Source organism: Ambystoma mexicanum, chromosome 10 (genome assembly GCF_040938575.1).
Source record: "Ambystoma mexicanum isolate Mex_15411 chromosome 10, UKY_AmexF1_1, whole genome shotgun sequence".
Lineage (NCBI taxonomy): Eukaryota > Metazoa > Chordata > Amphibia > Caudata > Ambystomatidae > Ambystoma > Ambystoma mexicanum.
The window spans coordinates 1,455,089,932-1,455,110,310 of NC_090932.1; the positions used below are offsets into that span (position 1 = coordinate 1,455,089,932).

Consider the following 20,379-nt stretch of genomic DNA (forward strand, 5'->3'; position numbering starts at 1 on the left):
GGACGTCATCCGCATATAATGAGATGATATGGTCTATTCCTGCCAGCCTGATCCCCGCATCAAAGAATTGCTGTCTGAAATAAATTGCTATAGGTTCCAATCCTAAGACGTAGAGCATGGGGGAGAGCGGGCAGCCCTGTCTAGTACCCCGCTGAATATCCCATTTTTCAGACACGTATTTCCCAGATTTCAGCCTGGCCTTAGGTTTGTTATACAGGATTTTGACCCATCTGATGAATCCTTGGCCGACTCCGAATCCCTCCAGGACTGCTATTAGCCATTCCCAGTATATGGAGTCGAACGCCTTAATGGCGTCTAAGGATAGTAGTGCTAGGTGTTCGTCGCATGTGTTGGTCTGGGCTATGATGTGTTGGAGCCTGCGCAGATTTAGAGATGTATTGCGGCCGGGTATGAAGCCGTTTTGGTCCGTGTGTACTATTTCCCCGATCACTTTGGATAGTCGTTTTGCTAGGATCGTTGTTAATATTTTAACGTCGCAATTGAGCATAGCAAGTGGGCGGTAAGAATCACATTCGTCAGGGGGTTTGTCAGGTTTGAGCATTGGGATCACTAGGGTCTCTGTCATACTGTCCATGAAAGGGTCTCGATGCATAAAAACTCTGCACTTTATGTAACTGGGCACACCTTGGTGTTCCATTGCAGGTGACCTCTTGTTCCACCGGTTTCCCGACGGGAGCAGCACATCCCTCAGCTCGTCGAAGAAGTGCAAGCCATGTTACAGAAAGGGTCGATCGAGCAAGTTCCCCAATGGCTCCTGCGCTTTGGAGTCTATTCCAGATACTTTCTGGTCAGAAAGACAGGCGGTTGGATACCCATCCTCGACCTGCGCTGTCTAAACAAATTCCTGAAGTCTCAAAAATTCAGGATGGTCAAGTTGCAGCAAATACTTGGCCAACTGGAGGAAGGAGATTTATTGACGCTGTTGGGGCCTACAGGATGCCTACTTCCATGTCCCCATCCACAGGAAACATGCAAAGTTCCTGCGGTTCGTGGTGAAAGGCCAACACTACCAGTTCAAGGCCCTACCCTTCTGCTTCAAATCGACCCCAAGAGTGTTCACAAAATGCCTGGTCCCGGTGGCGGCCCATCTGCAGGGCATACACGTATACCCGTACCTGGAGGATTGGACGACACATGCCCTCTCCTGGGAACTGGCCAATGAGCACAACGAAGGAGACCTACCGGCTACTGACAGAGCTGGGGTACTCTGTAAACTAGCTGAAGTCCTGCTTCACGCCATTGCAGAATGCGCTGTTACTCAGCACAGTGTCCTGCCTGGCGTCACACTCGGAGGAGAGGCTAGCAGCCATTCAAGGGAAAGTAAGGCGATTGCTGTCAGCAAATGGCCACAGTTCCGGCCATCTAGTCGTTACTGGGCATGTTGTCCTTTATCTACCACATCCGTCTCTGCAGGTTGCAGATGTGACCCCTACAGGAATTCTTGGATGCATGTTTGATACAATGATACAAGTGTCTGGGAGTTTTGTGGACAAAATCCCCCTCAACGAGGAGTTCCGGCGGACAATAGATTGGTGGGGGGGTGCGCTCCCACATCGACCAGGGGATGGGATTTCAAACCCCTCCATACCAGGAGACGGTCACCATGTACGCCTCTCTGGTATGTTTTCGGGTCACACCGGACATCTGCACGCCAGAGGTCTGTGGCTTCCTGAGGAGGAGGATCGGCACATAAATGTCCTGGAGCCACAGGCAGTGTTCTGGGCCCTCTGGTCTTTCTTACCATCTCTGAAGGGTAAGGTGGTGAGGATCTTCACGGACAACACCACCACCATGTTCTACATCAGGACTCAAAGGGGTACTTGATCGCCAGCGCTCTCCAAGGAAGCTCAGGGATTGTGGCGCTGGGCCATCAGGCAGGGGATGTTCCTTGTCTTCCTCCACCTGGCAGGCGTCAAGAACACCATCAGATATCCTCAGCAGTGAACTGCATGCCTGCCACGAGTGGGAACTTCGTCAGGATCAGGTGGACCTTCTGTTCGCCAAATGGTGTACACCCCTGATTGATCTTTTTGCCACGATGGCAAACTCCAAGTGCCAGAGGTTTGCCAGCAGGTTCCACCAACCGAGGCGCTTGGGGGGGGAACCGTTCGCCTTCCCGTGGAATGGTCTGTTTCCAGTTTCCTCTCCTGCTACGTGTGATCAGCACACTCCGACAGTGTCAGTGCAGGATGATACTCATCGGCCAGGTGGGGCTGAGGCAGATTAGGTATTCGTACCGACTCAGCCTGTCAGCATCGCCGCCAGTGAAGTTGCTGGTGCTTCTGGATCTGCTCATCAGAGAGGAAGGCACAATCCTTCATCACAACCCAGGACCTGAAGGCATGGCTCCTGTAGCCTTAGAGTTTGGGTGGGGTTTTTGAGCTGCCAGCGACTGCAGGGAGGTCCTTGCCAAAGCCAGGGATTTGTCAACACTAAAGTGCTACGGCCATACGTGTAAGCATTTTTCTATGTGGTGCCAGTGGCAGAAGATTACCCTCCTGAGGGTCATGGCCCCACAGATTCTTCCATACTTGCTTTCTTTGACAAAAGCTGGCTTGGCCCATGCGTCCATCAAGGTACACCTGGCGGCCATCTCACGCTACACCAGGTCCCTGGTAAGATCCTCGCTGTTGTCCCTAGGGGCTTTTTCGATCTTTCCTGCCAGAGAAGGCTCCTGCCCCGGCATGGGAACCCAGCGTAGTCCTGACGAGACTAATGGGAGCACCCTTCGAACCTATGCATCAAGCACCACTCATGTTTCTCTTGTGGAAGACGGCATACTGCTACGTCCCATCCCCTTTCCTCCATACGTGTGGGACATTCCATCCATCGGGACGGCACCAGAGCACTTTTCAAGCATCAAAAAATTAACTTTTACGCTGGGCCGCTACACGTGACCGCAGCCGTGCTTTCCTGAGCTAAGCCCGTGCATCACCCTTAAGTCCTTTTCTATGTGTGGTTGGGGTTGGACACAGTTGCATTTTTTCTTTTTGTTCCCTTACCCTTCATATTCCTGCTCCGGTTCCACAGTAGTCTTCCTTCTGTCTATGCCGAAGCATCTGGGATTTGTGTCCAGTTCTTGGTGCGAACACCGTTTTGCGAGGGCTGATCCCCACTCTCCGTCTGGAGTGCTTGGTCCTGTAACACCAGAGGGACTCTTGCTTCTATTGCAACTCCCTCTCCGCCTGTGCACTCCAGTGTCGGCTTGTCAGGTGGGAGGATGTGTTCCAGCAGATTGCTCCTTCTCATTTACAACAGTTCATTGATGAAAAGAAGTGTCCGGTATGTTCCTTCCTTTTTTGCGCAGTGTTGGGGAGAATTCTCAAAAATTTGATAATTTCCATCACCTTAGAGACCCCCTTGCAACTTTGCCGGATTTTGAGGACTTGATTTTTTTACCTGATTTTGAGCCATTTTTCCCCACTTTTTCATGTATTTTGATGTATGTTTTACTCTTGTGTTCTTTGATTATGGAGTTTTTTTTTCTTCATTTATCTGTTTATTGGCATTTATAACAGCAACCAAACAAAAGAACCACAAACTTCAAAAAGTCCAACTAACTCCCCCCCCCCCCCCCCCCCCCCCCCATCCCGACTGATCCTGGTACATCACAACACCTTTCTCAGATTTTGTCCTTGTTAGCGTCTTCCCTGCTCCCTTCTCTCGCTTCCCACCCCCGTTCATCCTTATACTGAGCAGACCAAGTTCCACCGACTGGATCTACGATGCCACTGAATCTCCCCCCTCTGATTCCCCGCACCAGGCCGCTCTGGAGTCTCTTCTGAGGAATTGCAGAGCCAGATCCCAGTCCAAAAGGAACTGCTGGTGCTTCCCCTTTAAGGAATACGTCACCATTTCAAGAGCCGCAAAGTTCCAAATCCGTCCTACCCATTCATGTTCCGTGGGCGCCTCTTTCGCCCTCCATTTCTGCGCTATCACCAGAGCTCCTGCCATCACCAAAATCAGCCACACTTTCCTTTGGGCACTCAACCGTAACCCATCCAGGGTACCATCCAGCCCCAGCATGAAGAGTCCAATGTTAGTGCCCCCAGCGATGGCAGTGCCCATCATATCCTGCACCGCCTCCCGAACCTTAGTCCAGAATGGGGCAATCTTCGGACAAAGCCACCAGACATGCCTCCAGGAACCCTCCTCCCCACAACCCCTCCAACACAGGGCGGTCCCAGACCGATAGATCTAAGCGAGCCTATAAGGGGTAAGATGCCACTGATACATCAACTTCACCCAAATCTTTTGGAGTTGCAAAGAGGTCGTAAATTTAGGGATCCTCGACCAGAGGGTTTGCCACTGCTCCAATGCAATTGATTGTCCCGTTTCCTTCTCCCACTTGGCCATAAAATTCCTCTCACCCACCTCCTCCCCTTCCTTAAATAACCTGTAGAGATCCCCCACTAGATGTCTATCCCCAGCCCTAGTGGTCACAAATTCTTCGAACTGGTGAGGCCTCTTGTGGCTGCATCTTTCACGGCAGGGTGTAGAGCCCAATGCCTTAACTGCATATATCTGAACCGCTCTACCTCTCCTACCCCGAACTTGGACTTACATGTAACAAAGTCCCTCAACTTTCCCCCTTCATAGAGGTCCTTGAGAAACCTACAGCCCCCCTCTTCCCACGCATCAAACCCAGAGTCTACTTCCAGCCCAGGGGTGAACTGGGGGTTTGCCGGAAGGGGCATAAGAGGAGAGGGAAAGGTAGTAATTTTCGACTTAGCCACCGCCTCGTCCCATAACTTGCCCACCAACTCCTCGATTGCACTACAATACATCCTTCTGGGTCTATCCTCACGCGGAAGCCACAAAACTCCCTCTAAGCCCTGCCCTATCACTGCTCTATCCATTTCTCTCCATATCTTTCCCCTATCGTCCTTCGACCAGTCCCGAACTACCCTCAGCTGTAACGCACAGTAATAATTCACCATGTCTGATTCACCTAGACCCCCTCTATTTCTCGGCAGTTGCATCAGTCTACTCGGGATTCTGGGCTTCTTTGAACCCCATATGTAGGCCTGGGTGATTTTCCTTAGCTTCCTAAAGAAAGGGGTTGGTACCCTCACTGGCAATGCCATAAATGGATACAATAACTTTGGAAGGATAACCATCTTTAAGGCATTAATCCTACCTAACCAAGACACCGCCAATGGACCCCAACCCGAGAGCAACCCCTTGATCTTCCCCAACAATGGTAAAAAATTTGCCTCCTACATTTGTTCTATTGTCCGCGTAATGAGTCCCCAAATACCCTGTTTTACCCTTCGCCCAGGCAAGCCCAAATTGCCCCCGTAATTCCTCCTCCAACCCAGGGCCAATCTGCAGGCACAATGCCTCTGACTTACTATTGATCCGCAGCCCGGCAATTTGGCCAAACTCCTCGAAGACTTTCACAGCTGCCTCCAGAGATTGTCGGGGATTCGTCAGGATCAACAACATATCGTCCGCAAAGGTGGCCACCTTATGTTCACGTCCACCAAACATTACCCCCTTAATCTCTTGGTTAAGTCTAATTTTACTCAGGAGCAACTCAAGATATATCGCAAAGAGAAGCGGCGACAGCGGACAGCCCTGCTTGGTACCTCTGGACACTTCCACCGAGTCAGATGTTTCCCCATTAACCATCAGACGTAGCGTGGGCTTACAATAGTTTGCCTCTATCTTGGCCATAAACTTCTCCCCAAAGCCCATCTTACGCATAGTGGCGAAAAGGAAGCTCCACTCTACTCTATCAAACGCTTTCTCAGCATCCATGGCTGCCACCATTGCCTCTATCCTGGACTTGTTTACCTTCTCTGTAATATGGGCAATCCTCCTTGTGTTTTCATGGGTTTGCCTACCCTTAATAAAGCCTGACTGATCCCGTCCCACTAGGGACGGTAGGAGAGGGTCGAGTCTAGAGGCCAAGATCTTGGTAAAAATCTTCGCGTCTATATTGATCAAAGCAATCGATCTATATGCTCCACACAAGGCAGGATCTTTCCCCTGTTTAGGAATTAATACTACTTTCGCCTCACTCATAGAAGGGGTTATCCCTTTTCCTATCCCAAAGGTATTATATAAGGTGACCAATTTCGGGGCCAGCACATCCCTATACGTTTTGTAAAAAGCTGCCGTAAAACTGTCCGGCCCCGGAGCTTTATCAAGGGAAAGAGCCGCAATAGCTTCGTGTACCTCTATGGTTATATCCATTTCCAGTTCTTCCTTCCGTACCGCCTCCACCCCTGCAAGTTGACAGCTTTCTAAATACCTCTCCAGGTCTCCTCCCCCTGGGCCGTCGGACCTATACACTGCACCGTAATATTTCACAAACTCCCGCTTGATTCCTAGAGTCTCCGTCACCTCCCCCATCCGCCGTCCTAACTCTTAATATCGTTCTAGCCTTCTCCTCTCCCCTCAGCTTTCTAGCCAATAACCTGTCTGCCCTGTTCGCCTTCACATAATGCCTCTGCTTGAGGTGCAGCAGCGCTCTCTCCGCCCTGATTGAAATAATGGTGTCCAGTTGTCCCTTAATCATCCTGAACTTCCTTTAATTCTCCGCGGAGGGTCCAACAGCCAGCTCCTGCATTACCACTTTCAGCTTCGCTTGCAGATCCTCCTCCAGTTTCCTACATTCCCTATCCCTTCACGCCTTGATTCCAATGATCACCCCCCTAATGGTAGCTTTAGAAGCGTCCCACACTCTCCCAGGGTCCATGTCCTCCGTATCATTCCTCTGAAAGAAGTGACCCATCTCCTGCCTCAACTCGTCTTGCAACACCACATCCTTAAAAATGTGAGAAGGGTATTTCCACTTCCACAATCCAGCTGCCTGTGACGGCCGAGCGAGCTCCAACACAATCCGGGCGTGGTCCGAGAGCGAAATCGCGCCCACCTCAATCTCCCTGAGCCTACCCACAAGAGCGCGAGACATCCACACATAGTCTATCCTGGAAGCGGATCTGTGGACATGAGAATAGAAGGTGTACCCACTCTCATTACCCCTCTTTTCCCGCCAGGCATCCACCAACGCTAGATTATCCAGTTTGGACTGGAGCTCTCTAGAGGGCTTACCCTGGGCCAGAAAGAGCCTCGCGCTCCTATCCCTCGCCAGGTCCCAAGCCAAGTTGAAATCCCAGTGAGAACAATGTTACACCTGGCCACCTTCTCCAGTTTACCCTGCATGCTTTGTATAAAATGGTCCTGCCCCGTATTGGGCGCATAGAGAGTAGCTACTGACCAGACCTCCCTGCTGCTCAGAAGATTTAGGACCAGAAACCTGCCCCCACTGTCCCGGGAGGACCCTATAACCGTCACATCCAACCCGTTCCTTAAGGCTATAAGAACTCCTCCTTTCTTCCTCTGGCCGTTCCATTGATGGAGGCGGTTGTACCCCTGCAGGCGCACCCTCAATCTGTCAACTTCTTGTATATGGGTTTCTTGAAAGCTTACAATGTCGGGTTTTTCATTTGCCAACATATGCTCCACTTTTTTCCGTTTAACCGGCGAATTCAAACCCCTAACATTCAGGGACAACATTTTCAAACCTTTACCCATCGCCCACGAAGAACTTGGATCGCCTTATACCAGGACCCAGCCCCCATCCCCTGTTCCCTCCCCCCCAAACCTGCAATCCCCCCCACCGGGTGCACACTGCCAGCCTCCAGCCCGCCCCCCCCCCCCACCCGAACCTCACCTTCAGGGGCAGTTCCGCTTACCAACCCCAGTGTTCCCATTGGCAGGTCAACCCAGACCCATAAGAACTCCTCCATGACCCCATCCCTCCCCCAGCCACTAGAGCCTCAGATTGAACCCCCCCCCTCCCCCCCGGGTGTCTCATAAATCAACCCAAGCCTATCCCAAAGGGGAGCGCGGCGACACACCCCGCGACTCCCTCCCCGGGCTCGAAGCCACATCCCCAGTGGGAGCACCCGTGGGGCCTCTTTCTTCTTGCTTTCCTTCTAGGAGCCTGTGTTGACCACTCCCACTCCTTTCGTTTAGGGCTGGCTCTCCCCCTATCAAGCGTATCAATTGAGGAGTGGTCCACCTCCATCCCAAGGACGGACGCCCCCTCCTCCACAGATGTGATCCTTCTTGCCTCCCGTCCATTTCAAATACCAAGCCAAATGGAAATGTCCAACTGTATTTCATGCCCCTCTTATGGAGCTCCAGTGTTATCGGGCGCATTCGCTTCCTCTTATTAAGAGTAATAGCCGACAAATCTTGGAACAGCTGAATCGATGAGCCTTCAAAGCTAATGGCTTCCGTCCCCCTCGCCGCCCGTAAGATTTTCACTTTTTGCACATAATCATGCATTGCCACAAGTACATCTTTCGGTCGGGGACCTGGCCCATCTCTTCTGGGCCCCACTCTATGTGCCATGTCTACTCTGATCTCGTCCGGGCTGGACACATCCGCAAGAGGAGCCAACAGCTGCTTCACCGTCTGCCGGAGGGCCGTGTCCGAGACAGACTCCAGTAGTGATTTCACCCTGATAGCTCTCCTGGACCTATTTTCAAGGTCCTTGGTCTGAAGCTCCAAATTGTGTGTGGCATTGGCCAGGCTCTCCAACAATTCCTGCACCTTTCGAGAGTCCTCTGTCAGCTCCTGAAGCGCTTTCTCATTGGTATCCACCTTTGAGCCCAGATTAGTCAGGCCACAGCTCACCTCTCGGATCGCACCTGCAAGATCATCCTTCATTTTGTCCAGCTGTACCTGCATAACCTGGGCCATTCTATCTCCAAAAGATTGAAAGCACTCCTCCAGGAGCTTTTTAGTGACCCGATCGTCCCCCCGGCCATCCTCCAAGGGCAAGTTGTTGCCACTCCCGCCACTTTCTCCTCCGCCCCCGGACTCAGCCCCCCTTCCCTTCTCCATAGTTTCTGAAGCGTGCACTCAGAGGACTTCTTCTCCCCCTTCGCCGGGGTCCCCGGGGTCTTCCCTTTACCCATAGACATTGCTCAACCGGGTGAGTCCTTAGGACACTTGCCCCCCTTGCCCAAGTCCCAGTCACTCCTCCTGCGATTGTATCCTCAGCAAACACAACCGGGTCCTTGGCCCACTCAGGCCCAGATCACCTGGACACAATCCCCTCCAACTGAAACCAGGAAAGCCCCAATTCACTCCTCATCCTCGCAGAATAGACTCACCCCAGCACTCCAGCAATGGGACTGCCCCAGTCCAAGCAATGTGGCGAGGGGGGGCCCGGAGCCGCTTCCTCAACCACCCGTAGCGTATGATCTCCAGTTCTCCCCAGAGCTCCACACTCGCCACAGTCCCTCGGCGCAACAGGTATCAGATTGGGACCTCACTGCAGGGGCCCGAGTCTTCCCCCGGAGTTGATCCACTGCGTGCTCCCTTCCCCTCTCCAGTGGGGCTCTGGGAAGCCAGGGCCTCGGCCCCCACCAACACTCTGCCGCTGCCTCAGAGTCCTTTCAATGGCCAAAGGACCCCCGTCTCCCTCCTCCTGGAGCCCTGGTTGTAGGCCGACACCAGGACTCTGCGGGGAAAGAATCCACTCCAGGCCCTCCGGGCCACCGACGATCCCGCTCAGATCCCCGTTCGCGCTAGGCTCTAAGCTCCTCCTTCTCCCCCGGCAGGTATCAGTCCCCACACACCCACCGGTGCAAGCAGCCGCCAGCCGATAAATCCACTGCAGGGCCTCCCTGCTGCCTCTGCTCCACGAGCGGATCTTCTCCGCTCAATCGTCCCCAGGACCTTGAAGCTCCAGAGGGCCTGGGGGCAGGGACACCGCAGACTGGGCCGCTCCACAGGAGACCCCTCCTCCGCCCCCTCCCGGCCCCGGGCCACACGCTCACACCGCCTCCAACTCCAGCAGTAGCGTGGCATTCATCGGGGGAGAAGGCGGCTTCAAATCTGGCCGCAGGTCCCTGCGAGGACCCCCGCCCCTCCGCTCCACAAGATCCTGTCGCCGTCTTCGCCTGCGCACACTCTGGTCCCACTGCCCTGGACGCCGACACGGCCCCTCTCAGGCTGGGGACGAGCACCAGCCCAGCCCCTGCAGCTCCTCCCCGAGTCAAGCCGCACTTGATCAGGCCGACAGAAAGGCAGGTCACCGCGCCCCCCTGCCAAGCGCCACCATCTCCGACACCAGCTCCAGCAGCTAAGGGGACCCGGGGGAGGGAACCGCACCTATTAATCCCTTTTGGGGCTGGGGTCTCCGGGAGCGCCTCTAGCAGAGTCGTCTCTCTGGCGGCCATCTTGGAGCTTGATTGATTATGGAGTTTTAAGATAACTCCATAGGCACCTTTTCATGTGCGTTACACAGCACAGTCTTTTTAGACTTCCCAAAGGTTTAAATACCTTCTCTGGGATAAACTGTTTCCCAGAGAATTTAAGGTTAAATTGACTTTCCTAGTCTTTAAATTCCTAGGCCCAACACACACTAGCTTCCTATAGAGTGCTGCAGGGGCTACCTAGTATCCCCTGTGTCTAGAAACTCATGTATCAGTCAAATGCTACCCTTTTCTATCTACATGGCTGGTGGCAATGTTTTTACAACAAACTACCATGATTTTTCCCAACCGCAAACACCGATAACTAAAAATTGCGGGAGCCATGTTTTTCAAGATGGCGCCTGAAGCCCCTTTGCTTAAACAGGTCCCAGTCTTCTTTTCTCACCATTTCTTTTTGGAAAGGTCCTTCTAGTGTTTGTCTCTGCGCGCCAAACCAAATTTGGTCCCTTTGTCTCTATGCCTTTGGCGGACGTCAGAACTGAAGACCGCCACTGGTGTCTGAGTGTCTGGAGTGGGCAGGAAGTCAGGGAGGTGCCCGAATCTCCCTGTGCTTAGTCTCCTAGGAGACCCAAATGCACTCTGGCGTGATTGGCTGGCTGACTGTCCGGCAAGGACAGCCACCCTGCTGGATGAGTGGCAGCTAGGCTGGAATGAAAGGGATAAAACTATTTAAAAGGCGAGTCTCGTGGACTGGAAAGCACAGTCGACCACTGGAATGAAAGAACCGAAGTCGAGCTGGAAGAGGAAAGGTGCTACAACTCCTGGACCATTGGTTTTGCCCCGTGAAGCCCTGCTGCAGGCCCGCATTGCCAAGTTCATCTTGACAGAGAAACCCCTTCAAGGACGACTTCTTCCTTTGAATTGGTGGGACCAATCAACTCATAAGCCACCTGGATACCATTATCAGAGCTGGTTAGGATTAACCAGGGGGGAAGAACACCAGCTTGTGTGCTTGAATTACAGCTACTTGAACGGAAGTGATTCCATTTTGTCAGTGTTTTCCTGTGATCCTGTGCAGTGCAGGAGTCCCCCGACGTCCTCCCTCTTGTCCCCACGACTTAGGCTCGGGAGTGAGAGCTGCAGGAATTGCCAGGAACCAACATCTTCAGCTGCATCTTTTGCTTCATATTAAGGTACTGTGCCAACCCAATTGAGGGAATGCCTCTCTCGTGGGGAAAGTTCGTGGAACTTTCTCAACTTGCAGGCCTAATCATCTTGTGACCCAACATGATTCTTTTTCGTACAAACTACTTCTGAGAACTTTGGCAGAGACTTTACCGTTTACTTCAGGAACTGCTCTTTCCTATCGAAGACACTAGTCCGTTGACTTTGGCCTAGGCCTATTGAACTGAATCAAGTCCTCTAGTGAAATATAACTATTTGCACTGCCTAGGAAAGTATTTGTGATCTATTCTGCTAACTTGTGTCTTTTTACTCCCATTGAAAGTAACTGAAATGCCATTTTGCTCCTATTTCAGGGGAGCCTAATTTGTTCAGAAAACATTTGGTTTGGTATTGCATTGTGTTTGTGTATAATATTAAGTTGCCGCCTTCTAGTGAATATTTTCTAAATTATTCTGTAATAAATTAAGAAGTGTTTTACCTTGAGTGTAAGTGTCTACTTGAACCACTGTGATTGTAAGACCTCTGCGTAACATCCTTTTACTGCTCACATTCCCTCTTGAGATAAGCCTGGCTGCTCAGCTCGCTACCACAAACTGTGTAGTACAGACGTATACCAAAGGTTGGTTTTTTCTTACACCTGTAGTACTAATTGTATGTGGTGGTCCCAGAGGGTACTGCATGCAATTCTGCCTAACGTGCACCTCGGCAGGGGGACTCCCTCCCGGGGTCTTCTGGTTCCGGGAGGGGCCCAAGTGGCTCTGGTACCAGGGCTCTCCTGGAGATGTCCCAAAAGGGATCTAACCTGGACTCCAAGGTTCCCTATAAAAGGGACTGTCGGGACCGGATCGTCATCAGAGGTTCCCCATCTGGGGGCTATAGTTAAGCCCTGCATCTCTGTGGCTGTTTTCGCCTGGGTAGTTCCGAAGTTTTCCAAATCTGGAACTCAGTGTACCGAGACTCGTCTCGAGGTTTCCAATAAAGCGACTAAAAGCAACATGCTCACCCCCCCCCCCCCCAAACCCCTCTCAGAATCCCAGACTAGGGGCTATGTCCAAGATCGGCAAGATCGAGAGGCCCCCTCCGAGGGCTCTGGCTACAGGCGATGGGGTGGGGGGGTGGATCCTAAGCCTTCCCACACATAATCCTGTGGTCAAACTGATCCTGCTGAGGGGCAATGAAGGCGGTTAAACACCTTAAGTCTTTCAGTACCAGCTCTGCCGAGGTTCCCTCACTGAGGGCTAATTCTCCAGCAGACTCTTAAGGTGTTCCAAAAGCGCTCTCGACCTGGTAGCACGGGCTCTGCCGAGGTACCCTGTCATAATGCTAAAATGGAACCAGTCCCCCGATACCCCTGTGGTGACAAGAGCCTCACTGACACCTATTTCGCAGCTCACCTCAGACAGTAACAAAATGGTGGTCCAACCCCCGCGGTTGGTGGCATTTTGACTACCTCTCACACCAACATTCAACGCTGGTACTGAGGGTCCTGTTTTTGTGGCTGAGCAGCCTTTTCCACATAATGTGGATAATCAGAATTTGTTCCGCCCTCCGATGGATTGGCATGCTTGTTTTCCTCTGCCACACAGTCTCACTCCTTCCAACATCGGCTCCCTTGGTTTACGTGGATCCTGTTGGTGGAGGCCAGTCCTGGCAACCAGCTTCTTTGCAATACTGGTTTTATGCCCCTTCAGTGCAGCCTCTACCCACTGCTGTGCCTAGGCCTTCTTCTGAGGATGCGTTTTTTGGCAAGTTTCAGACCCTTATGCACTCTGAACCGATGAAAGCATACTTAAAGCATCTGTTCAGAGAAATGTATCCTAACCCTCTCGAGCCGCAACCTACTCCGGCTAATCCTCTGCAGGTTTCGATAGTGCCAACTCCTCCTCTTCCAGTGGGGCCTCCTCCACTACCACTGCTGTCTCCACTTTCACCTGTGCTATAGACTCACTTTGCACAGTCAGGCATTCCTACGGGGTCTGAGGTGCCATGTGCTGTGGATCAGGCTTCTGTTCCCGCCTCACTGGATGAAGATCAAGCGGAACAGAATAGCGACGACCCACCCTTCTCTGTCCGAGCCTTTCATGACTGGATAGTGGATATGATGGCATTGCTAGATATTCCAATAGCCAAGCTTCCAGCTCCACAAGAAGGTGTACTTTCTGGAGCCTTTAGTGTGTGACACAGGAGTACACAGGCCTTTTCTTCAAAAGGATGTCCTGGTCGAAGCCTGCAAGTTCTGGTGAAAAACTTAATTCTGGGCAGCACCTGAACAGAAAAATTGACCTTCGCTACAAACTGCATGCATCAGAAGACATACACTTGACTGTCCACTCCCTTCATCAGTGGTGGCAACAGCTACCCTCCAGTGTAATCCGTCCTTTACATCCTCCACTGCAGCGTCTCAAGTCCTTTCCAAGGAGGACAAGCTCCTTGATGCCATTGTAGTTGGCCCTTCATCTGCGACCGGCTAATACTGAGGTCATCCTGGTAGCTGCTAATCTCGAGCTGTGGAAGGAGCTTGCAGAGCTTCAGGAATTGATTCCTCTGGACAGGATCGAAGATTTTAAGGACAGCTTATCCGATGCCAAAGTGCTGGTTTAGGCCCTGCCAGAGGCTGCGGCCCATCATGTTGACACTTCCGCTCGGGGCCTTATGGTTATGCTAGGAAAATCTATAAAGCACATGGCCAACCGGAGGCATGGCACTAGAGAGGGAGGCAAACGGTTATCAGGCCCATATAACTAGTAAGACTTCAAAACAAATATGTCTTCAAGGCGTTTCTGAACGCCAAATTATTTGACAGGCTTTTCAATACAAATGTGAGGTTATTTCATAATGTTGCCGTGGCCACCGAAAAAGCCCGGCCTCCAATACGAGGGCGGCAAAAGGACAGTACGTGCAGCAAGCCATCTGAGGCTGAACGTAATGTCAGAGTAGGAAGATAGAAATTTGGCCTGAAGCTGTTCCACCCCTGAGTTGTGCAGCGCACGGTGCACCAAACACTTAAACCTAATGCATTGAGCCACAGGCAACCAATGCAGGGACCGCAACACTGGGGTGATATGAGCTCCATTAGGGGATCCTGTTGCCGCACATGCAGCCAAGTTTTGTAGGCATTGCAGCCGCTGGACAATGCCTTTAGGTTGGGCCAGATATGAGTTACAAAAGTCCAAGCGACTCAAGACCAAGGCAGCGACCACCGGCGGCCTGAGATTCTGGGGTAGGAACAGAAGCACCTTTCTTAATGTCTTAAGGTGAAAGTGGCCGGCCTGGCAAACTGCCGATACTTGTGCATCCATGGAAAGAGTAGCAGAGATGACCACTCAGTTTCACAACCTGAACAGGAAGAGAGCCGAGAGAAGATGGCCAGAAGGAGGACACCCTAAGTGAAGGATAAGGGGGAAAACCAACCACCAACACCTCCGTTTTGTCTCTATTGAGCTCAAGCCAATTGTGGTTGATCCAGTCTCCCACGGCAGACAGGCACTGTTGCAGGCACAATGACATCTCAGCCTGCCCGAGACCTAAACAAATCGGGATCTGAGTGTCATTGGCATGTCAATAGCACCTGATAACGAGGGAGCGGATGAGACACACCAATGGCCAGATGTAAATATTAAACGGTATAGGAGACAAGGCGGAGCCCTGCGGCACACCCACGCAGGCAAGTTCCCAAACGAAAAGAAGGAAGTGAAATTATCGGAGTTCTGTGTGCCAGGAAGGAAGTAAACCAGGCAAGTACTTGACCAGAAATTCCCTCCTGTGCTAGGTGTGCCAACAGGGTAGGGTGGTCTACGGTAACAAAAGCCGCCAATGGATGAAGTAAAGTCAAGGCGCCAACCCCCCAGCATCCACCAGCCTCGCCATATCTTCCTGGAACGACACCAGAACACTGTCACCCGGCTAGGCCTAAAACCCGACTGAGCAGGGTCGAAAAGTTCAGAGGTCTCAGAGGACTCCATAAAGGATGACCGAAGTGGATCAGGGACTTCAGGGACTCCAAGAGCTAAATCAGTGCAAGGCAAGTGAAAAATGGGAATTAACTGATATGCATCACATAAGCACCAATAGGTAGATGCTTTAAATAGGAATTATAATCACTGCTCATTATTAAAATGGGTATCCTACCCTGATACAGGAGACCACCCATCAAGATGTTGATCTCTTACCTACAAACCCAGAAGATGTCCACTGGATGTTTTGTAATGATAAATTCACCAGATAAAATAAGTGAGTACTCAAACCCTTCTGCTTACATTGGTATATGCGGTCAAGGTTAAGCTATCCTAAGGGGCCATAGGGTTATTTACATACCTTGTCCTTTGTCTTGCCCTGTAGGAATATCCACAAGTTGATACATTTCCAGACAGAGCATATATGGGATTTGTCCTAGAAGATCTATACTCTCCTCCGACAATTGTGTAGCGGAGGTGAGTATGATACTGGTACCAACACAAAAAGTTACTTTTCTCACATTGTTTGAAACAATAAATTAGTTAAGATGACAATGAGATATTAAGAAATGAATTTGTGTACTATTGTATGTTTTTCAGATTACGTTGCTCACCCCATCTTCCTGCGAGGCAACACACAGTTGGTAATTGACCTCTGTCCTGATGAAGGTTGGAAGAATTGAAGCGGAAGAGATATGACTCCCTATCCAATATCAACCAAACACGTGTCTACTGTTAGATCACCTTTAATAGCTACAGAGGGACACACCTGTAAAATAGAAAGTGTTCAAGCATAACATTTGCATTGATCTGTATGACATGGTGAAATGATGTCACACTTTTTTTTTTTTTTACAGTTTTTGTGTGTGGGTGAAGTGTGCGAAAGGGTATGAATGATTGGATAAAGGCTATGAGCTTCTTTTAGATATGAATTTTGTTATGTATTGATATGTAATCAATTAAAATAATTTTCTGTGAGCATGTGAATCCATGCCAGACCCCATGCTGGAGAAGGTTTAAGTTACTTACCTGTAACTATTGTTCTCCAGCATGGGTCTGACATGGATTCACATGCGAACCCTCCCGCCGGCACATCTGTGGCTCTTCTTGGTCATACGGCCAATTGACCAAATCTGGGGATGGCTGCCAGAGGCTGGGCTTAGGTGGAGGACAGTCATTGGATGGGGTCTGTATGACCCAGAGGACAGTGAATGGTTTAGAGGAGAAATACAGTTTGAAAGTGAAAGTGAAACTGTTTTTCTTTTACCAAGGATTCCCAGCCTGACAAAGGGGAATATAAATAACCATGTGAATCCATGCTGGAGAACAATAGTTGCATGTAAGTAACTTAAACCATACCCTCATTTGCAGCCTTCCTTCTCCATACCATATTTTGAAAATGTTCTGTTACTACCACCAAAACGCAGATGTGTGGTTGTGCCATATATAGGCTAATACTGCTTCTAGTATGGCTCAGGCAGCGCAGTGTGTGTGGCATGGTGTAATGGGCTTTAAGATGTTGTGCATGTGCCCTATATCTGGCGCGGTCCTGCCAAAGGAGTTTATAGGCGCGAGGAACTCTGCTGCCTTCACCTATTAGTTCAGAAGTAACCTTTTTAAAACAAAATTACTCATTGTAAAGATAATCACTTTCAGAATGAATCTGGAATCACTGTGTGGAATGCTTTGTTAGGCCATAAAGGAGCCAAACATGTGGAAACCGTATTAATGTATTAGTATCTCTTTGCTCCTACTGTGAACCTCTTCATTGTTGTTCTCGCCACTTTTTAATGTACTTGTTTACAGTTGGGTATATTTAAAAAGAATGTGAGTGAAAGTAACATCTCAGTTTTAACCAAATTATGCACAATGTCACTATTAACAATCTCATTCAAAATACATTTTGAATTCAATATTAAACATATTCCTGGATATGTGCATCTGAAATCAGGAAGTCCCTGGGCTACGGTTCACAACCGGACAGCCTTCTGACATAGACTAACATTAAACAAATTGCTGTTGACTTTGGTACTCTTTTGCCACAACAGAGAACGCAGTGGCAAAGCCAAACTGGAGATTTTGATTAAAATGGAAAGTTGCAAAGTTTTAGCCACGGTAAAACTTTACCCTGTAACCCTGTGTTCACAATATAACGTATAGCCATTGAAACTTCTGAATAGTAAAGCTGTTTATTCAGTTTGATCTGATAATGCCCAATGTCTTTTTTTTCTCTTCATATCTGTTGTAGTTCCATCAGAATCAGGTAATCTTTTTTTTATTTTATTTTACAGCAATTTGCTTTCTTGCATCTTTAACCTTTTCAAATGCTCTTACCTCACTGTATTAAATAAGATCTACTTCTGCTCTCCTGCAAACCCATGCATGTTGAATGCCCTTACATGGCAACTTAATTTTTACTGTTTTGCTTAAGTTTAGAGTGGAACCTGCTTTTAAATGTTGTACCTGCGCGGTATTACAAATAACAATACCGTTTGCTGATTCATGTTCAATCTTGTGGTCTGCCACTTGTAACGCCAATTCTTTCACTACCATACTGGCACAGATCTTTCATTTTGTGGCATTAGAAACATATAACAAGCATTTTAACTTAATATATTTTAAAAAGCTTATATTGATGTAGATTGTCTTATGGACGTTTCTGCGGTAGAAAATAGCAATGTTAAAACATGAAGAATTGAACTCCTTTAAGGTGAGCTTCTTTGGCACATTTAGTGTATTTGTTATTATTATTGTGGTATTTACTGAGCGCGGACCTAGCTTTGAGTAGCAACGCAGCGCTTTACAGAGGTATACACCAATACAGATACACAACAGAGCACTTTACAGAGGTGTATAACATTACCGATGCATAACGGAGCTTTTATCAGAGGTAATAACAGAACAGATAAACAGCGGTGGGGAGGTAGGATAGAGAGGGGCACAGAGGGGGCATAGCTGTACCGGGTGACTGGGATGAGAGGGGATGGCGGCTTCTAGCGAGTCAGGTGGCACGAGGGGCGGCGTGTTGGTCTAGGTGTTGAGGAGGAGAGACTCATTGAAGAGATGGGTCTGCAGTTCTTTTGTAAATTGTAGGAGCGTGGGGGCGAGTCTGATGCCGAGGGGGTGGAGGTTCCCATAGTCTTGGGACGTCGCCAGAAAAGGCTCGTTTTCTGGTCCTTTCCTTTTTGCAGCTGTGGATTTAACGTCTGTATGTATTCTGGCTTCTGGTTGTGCCCTGTCCGCCGGAGAGGCAGAGTTTCTCCGCGATGTAGCTGGGTGGCAGCGACTGCCTAATAGATGATGCAGCAAGACTTGAAGGTGATTTGGGTGTGCAGTGGGAGCCAGTGAAGGCCGATGAAGGCTGTGTTTTGATGTGTTCATATCTGCGTAGACCTGTAAGGCATGTGGCTGCATGTAGGACACTTTTCAGGGGCACAAGGGAAGGCACTGGGAGGCCTTTCGAGGAGTGCACTGCCCCCGTACAGGTGGAAGAGGATTAGTGCTTGAATGGTGGATCTAAAGCTGTCCGGAAAGAGGAAGGGCTTGATTTTTCACAGGAGGGAGAGCTCTTACCAAGCTAAGTTTTCTTAGCTATGTGTGTCTTGAAGGAGAGGTGTTTGTCGATGTGGAACCTGAGGGACTTGGCGCAGGAGGTGAGCTCTGTTTTGAAGTTCTCGGAGTTCCTGGTTGATAGCCAGGTTTGTATGTCTGGGTGTTCGGTGTTGGTGAGGAGTAGGAATTCGGTCTTGGAGGGGTTGAGCTTCAAGTATGCACTGGACATCCAAGACTGGATCAGCGAGAGGCAGGTTTTTAGCCTATGCATCTCATTGATGGAGTTGATCTTGAGGTATAGTTGTGTTTTGTCAGCGTATTGGTGGATGTGGATGTTTGGCCTAGGAGGGCCCACAGCTGCTCTACAGATTGAAGATCACTTTGGGGAGGATGGAACCATGCAGGCCTCCATGGGTGACAGGTAGCATTGGCGATCTAGAGGTGTCCATCTGAACAAACTGCTTGCAGTTGGTGAGGTAGTACTTGAACCAGTGTAGGACAAGGTTTCTGATCCCCATGCGCCGATGTAGGGTGTCCGGGAGCGTCTATTGTTAAATGTTTTTTAAAGCTTGGGTGATGTCCTAACCGGCATCTGAATGTTGTACGCCAGTAGGTGCGAAGATTGCAAAATGAATATGAGCTCTTACAGTTGTGTAAAAAGAAGGGACAACTCAGAAAATAATTGGTAATTGTCATGTGAATAGTGTTGTCATGGTGATTAGAAAAATTATGTTGTTGCCAAACAAGATATATTAGAGTGCTCACACTGTACGACTAGGCCTTCAACATCATTTTTCAGGGAGTTTTCAGCAGTTTTCATCCCTGATTGGGCCAAAAACATAAATTGCCGAAGGGTAGGTAATGATGGGGTCTATAAGTACTATCAGACAAAGGAAAAAGTGGGAGAAACAAATTTGCAATGGGTACAAAGCATGCACATGTACAGGTGTATAGTATGAAGTAGCAGTCAAGATGTCTAGGTGATGGTTTATAGAAATTAAAGGAAAACTAATGAACTATCCAAGTTCTTACCAGTGGGACCTTGGAGTACAGAAAAAGGCATGAATGAAAATGGCTCCAAAAATTAGCCTTTTAGTTTGCTTTTATTAAATTTTCATGACGTTCCACATACCGTAAGCCTCGGGGCACACAAAAAACATGACTGGATTCAGTAGGCACAAAGGACGGTGGGTACTGTTAGACTGCTGAGTTAAAGAGGCGGGTTTTAATGGCTTTCTTAAAGTCTGCCAAGGATAGAGATGTTCTTATAAAGCGGGGGGATGTCATTCCATTGCAGTGGTGCGTGTTTCGAAGCTTACTCTGACAAATTTAGCGAGTTTTAAACGTGGTTGGATCAATGTATTCTTGTCATTCAAGCAGAATGTACGCGCAAGTTTTTTGGTGGACAGACGATTGATCAAATACTGAGGGGTAGATATGATCCAGCATTTTTGTTAGGGATACTATCTGATGGGTGATCCTCT

The 20,379-nt window shown here is 49.5% G+C and overlaps 1 protein-coding gene across 10 annotated transcripts in view; it reads left to right on the forward strand.

The window, feature by feature from the left end:
- Positions 1 to 20,379, forward strand: part of ATXN2 (ataxin 2) — a 2,542,428-nt gene that overhangs the window by 330,135 nt on the left and 2,191,914 nt on the right. For 5 of the 10 annotated variants that reach the window (XM_069619525.1, XM_069619517.1, XM_069619521.1 and 2 more), the window contains exon 6: positions 17,592 to 17,606. The exons of the other annotated variants lie outside the window; for them this stretch is intronic. In XM_069619525.1, coding sequence (XP_069475626.1) covers positions 17,592 to 17,606 — 15 coding nt within the window. The remainder of the gene's footprint in view (positions 1 to 17,591; positions 17,607 to 20,379) is intronic. 10 annotated transcript variants of the gene reach the window in all.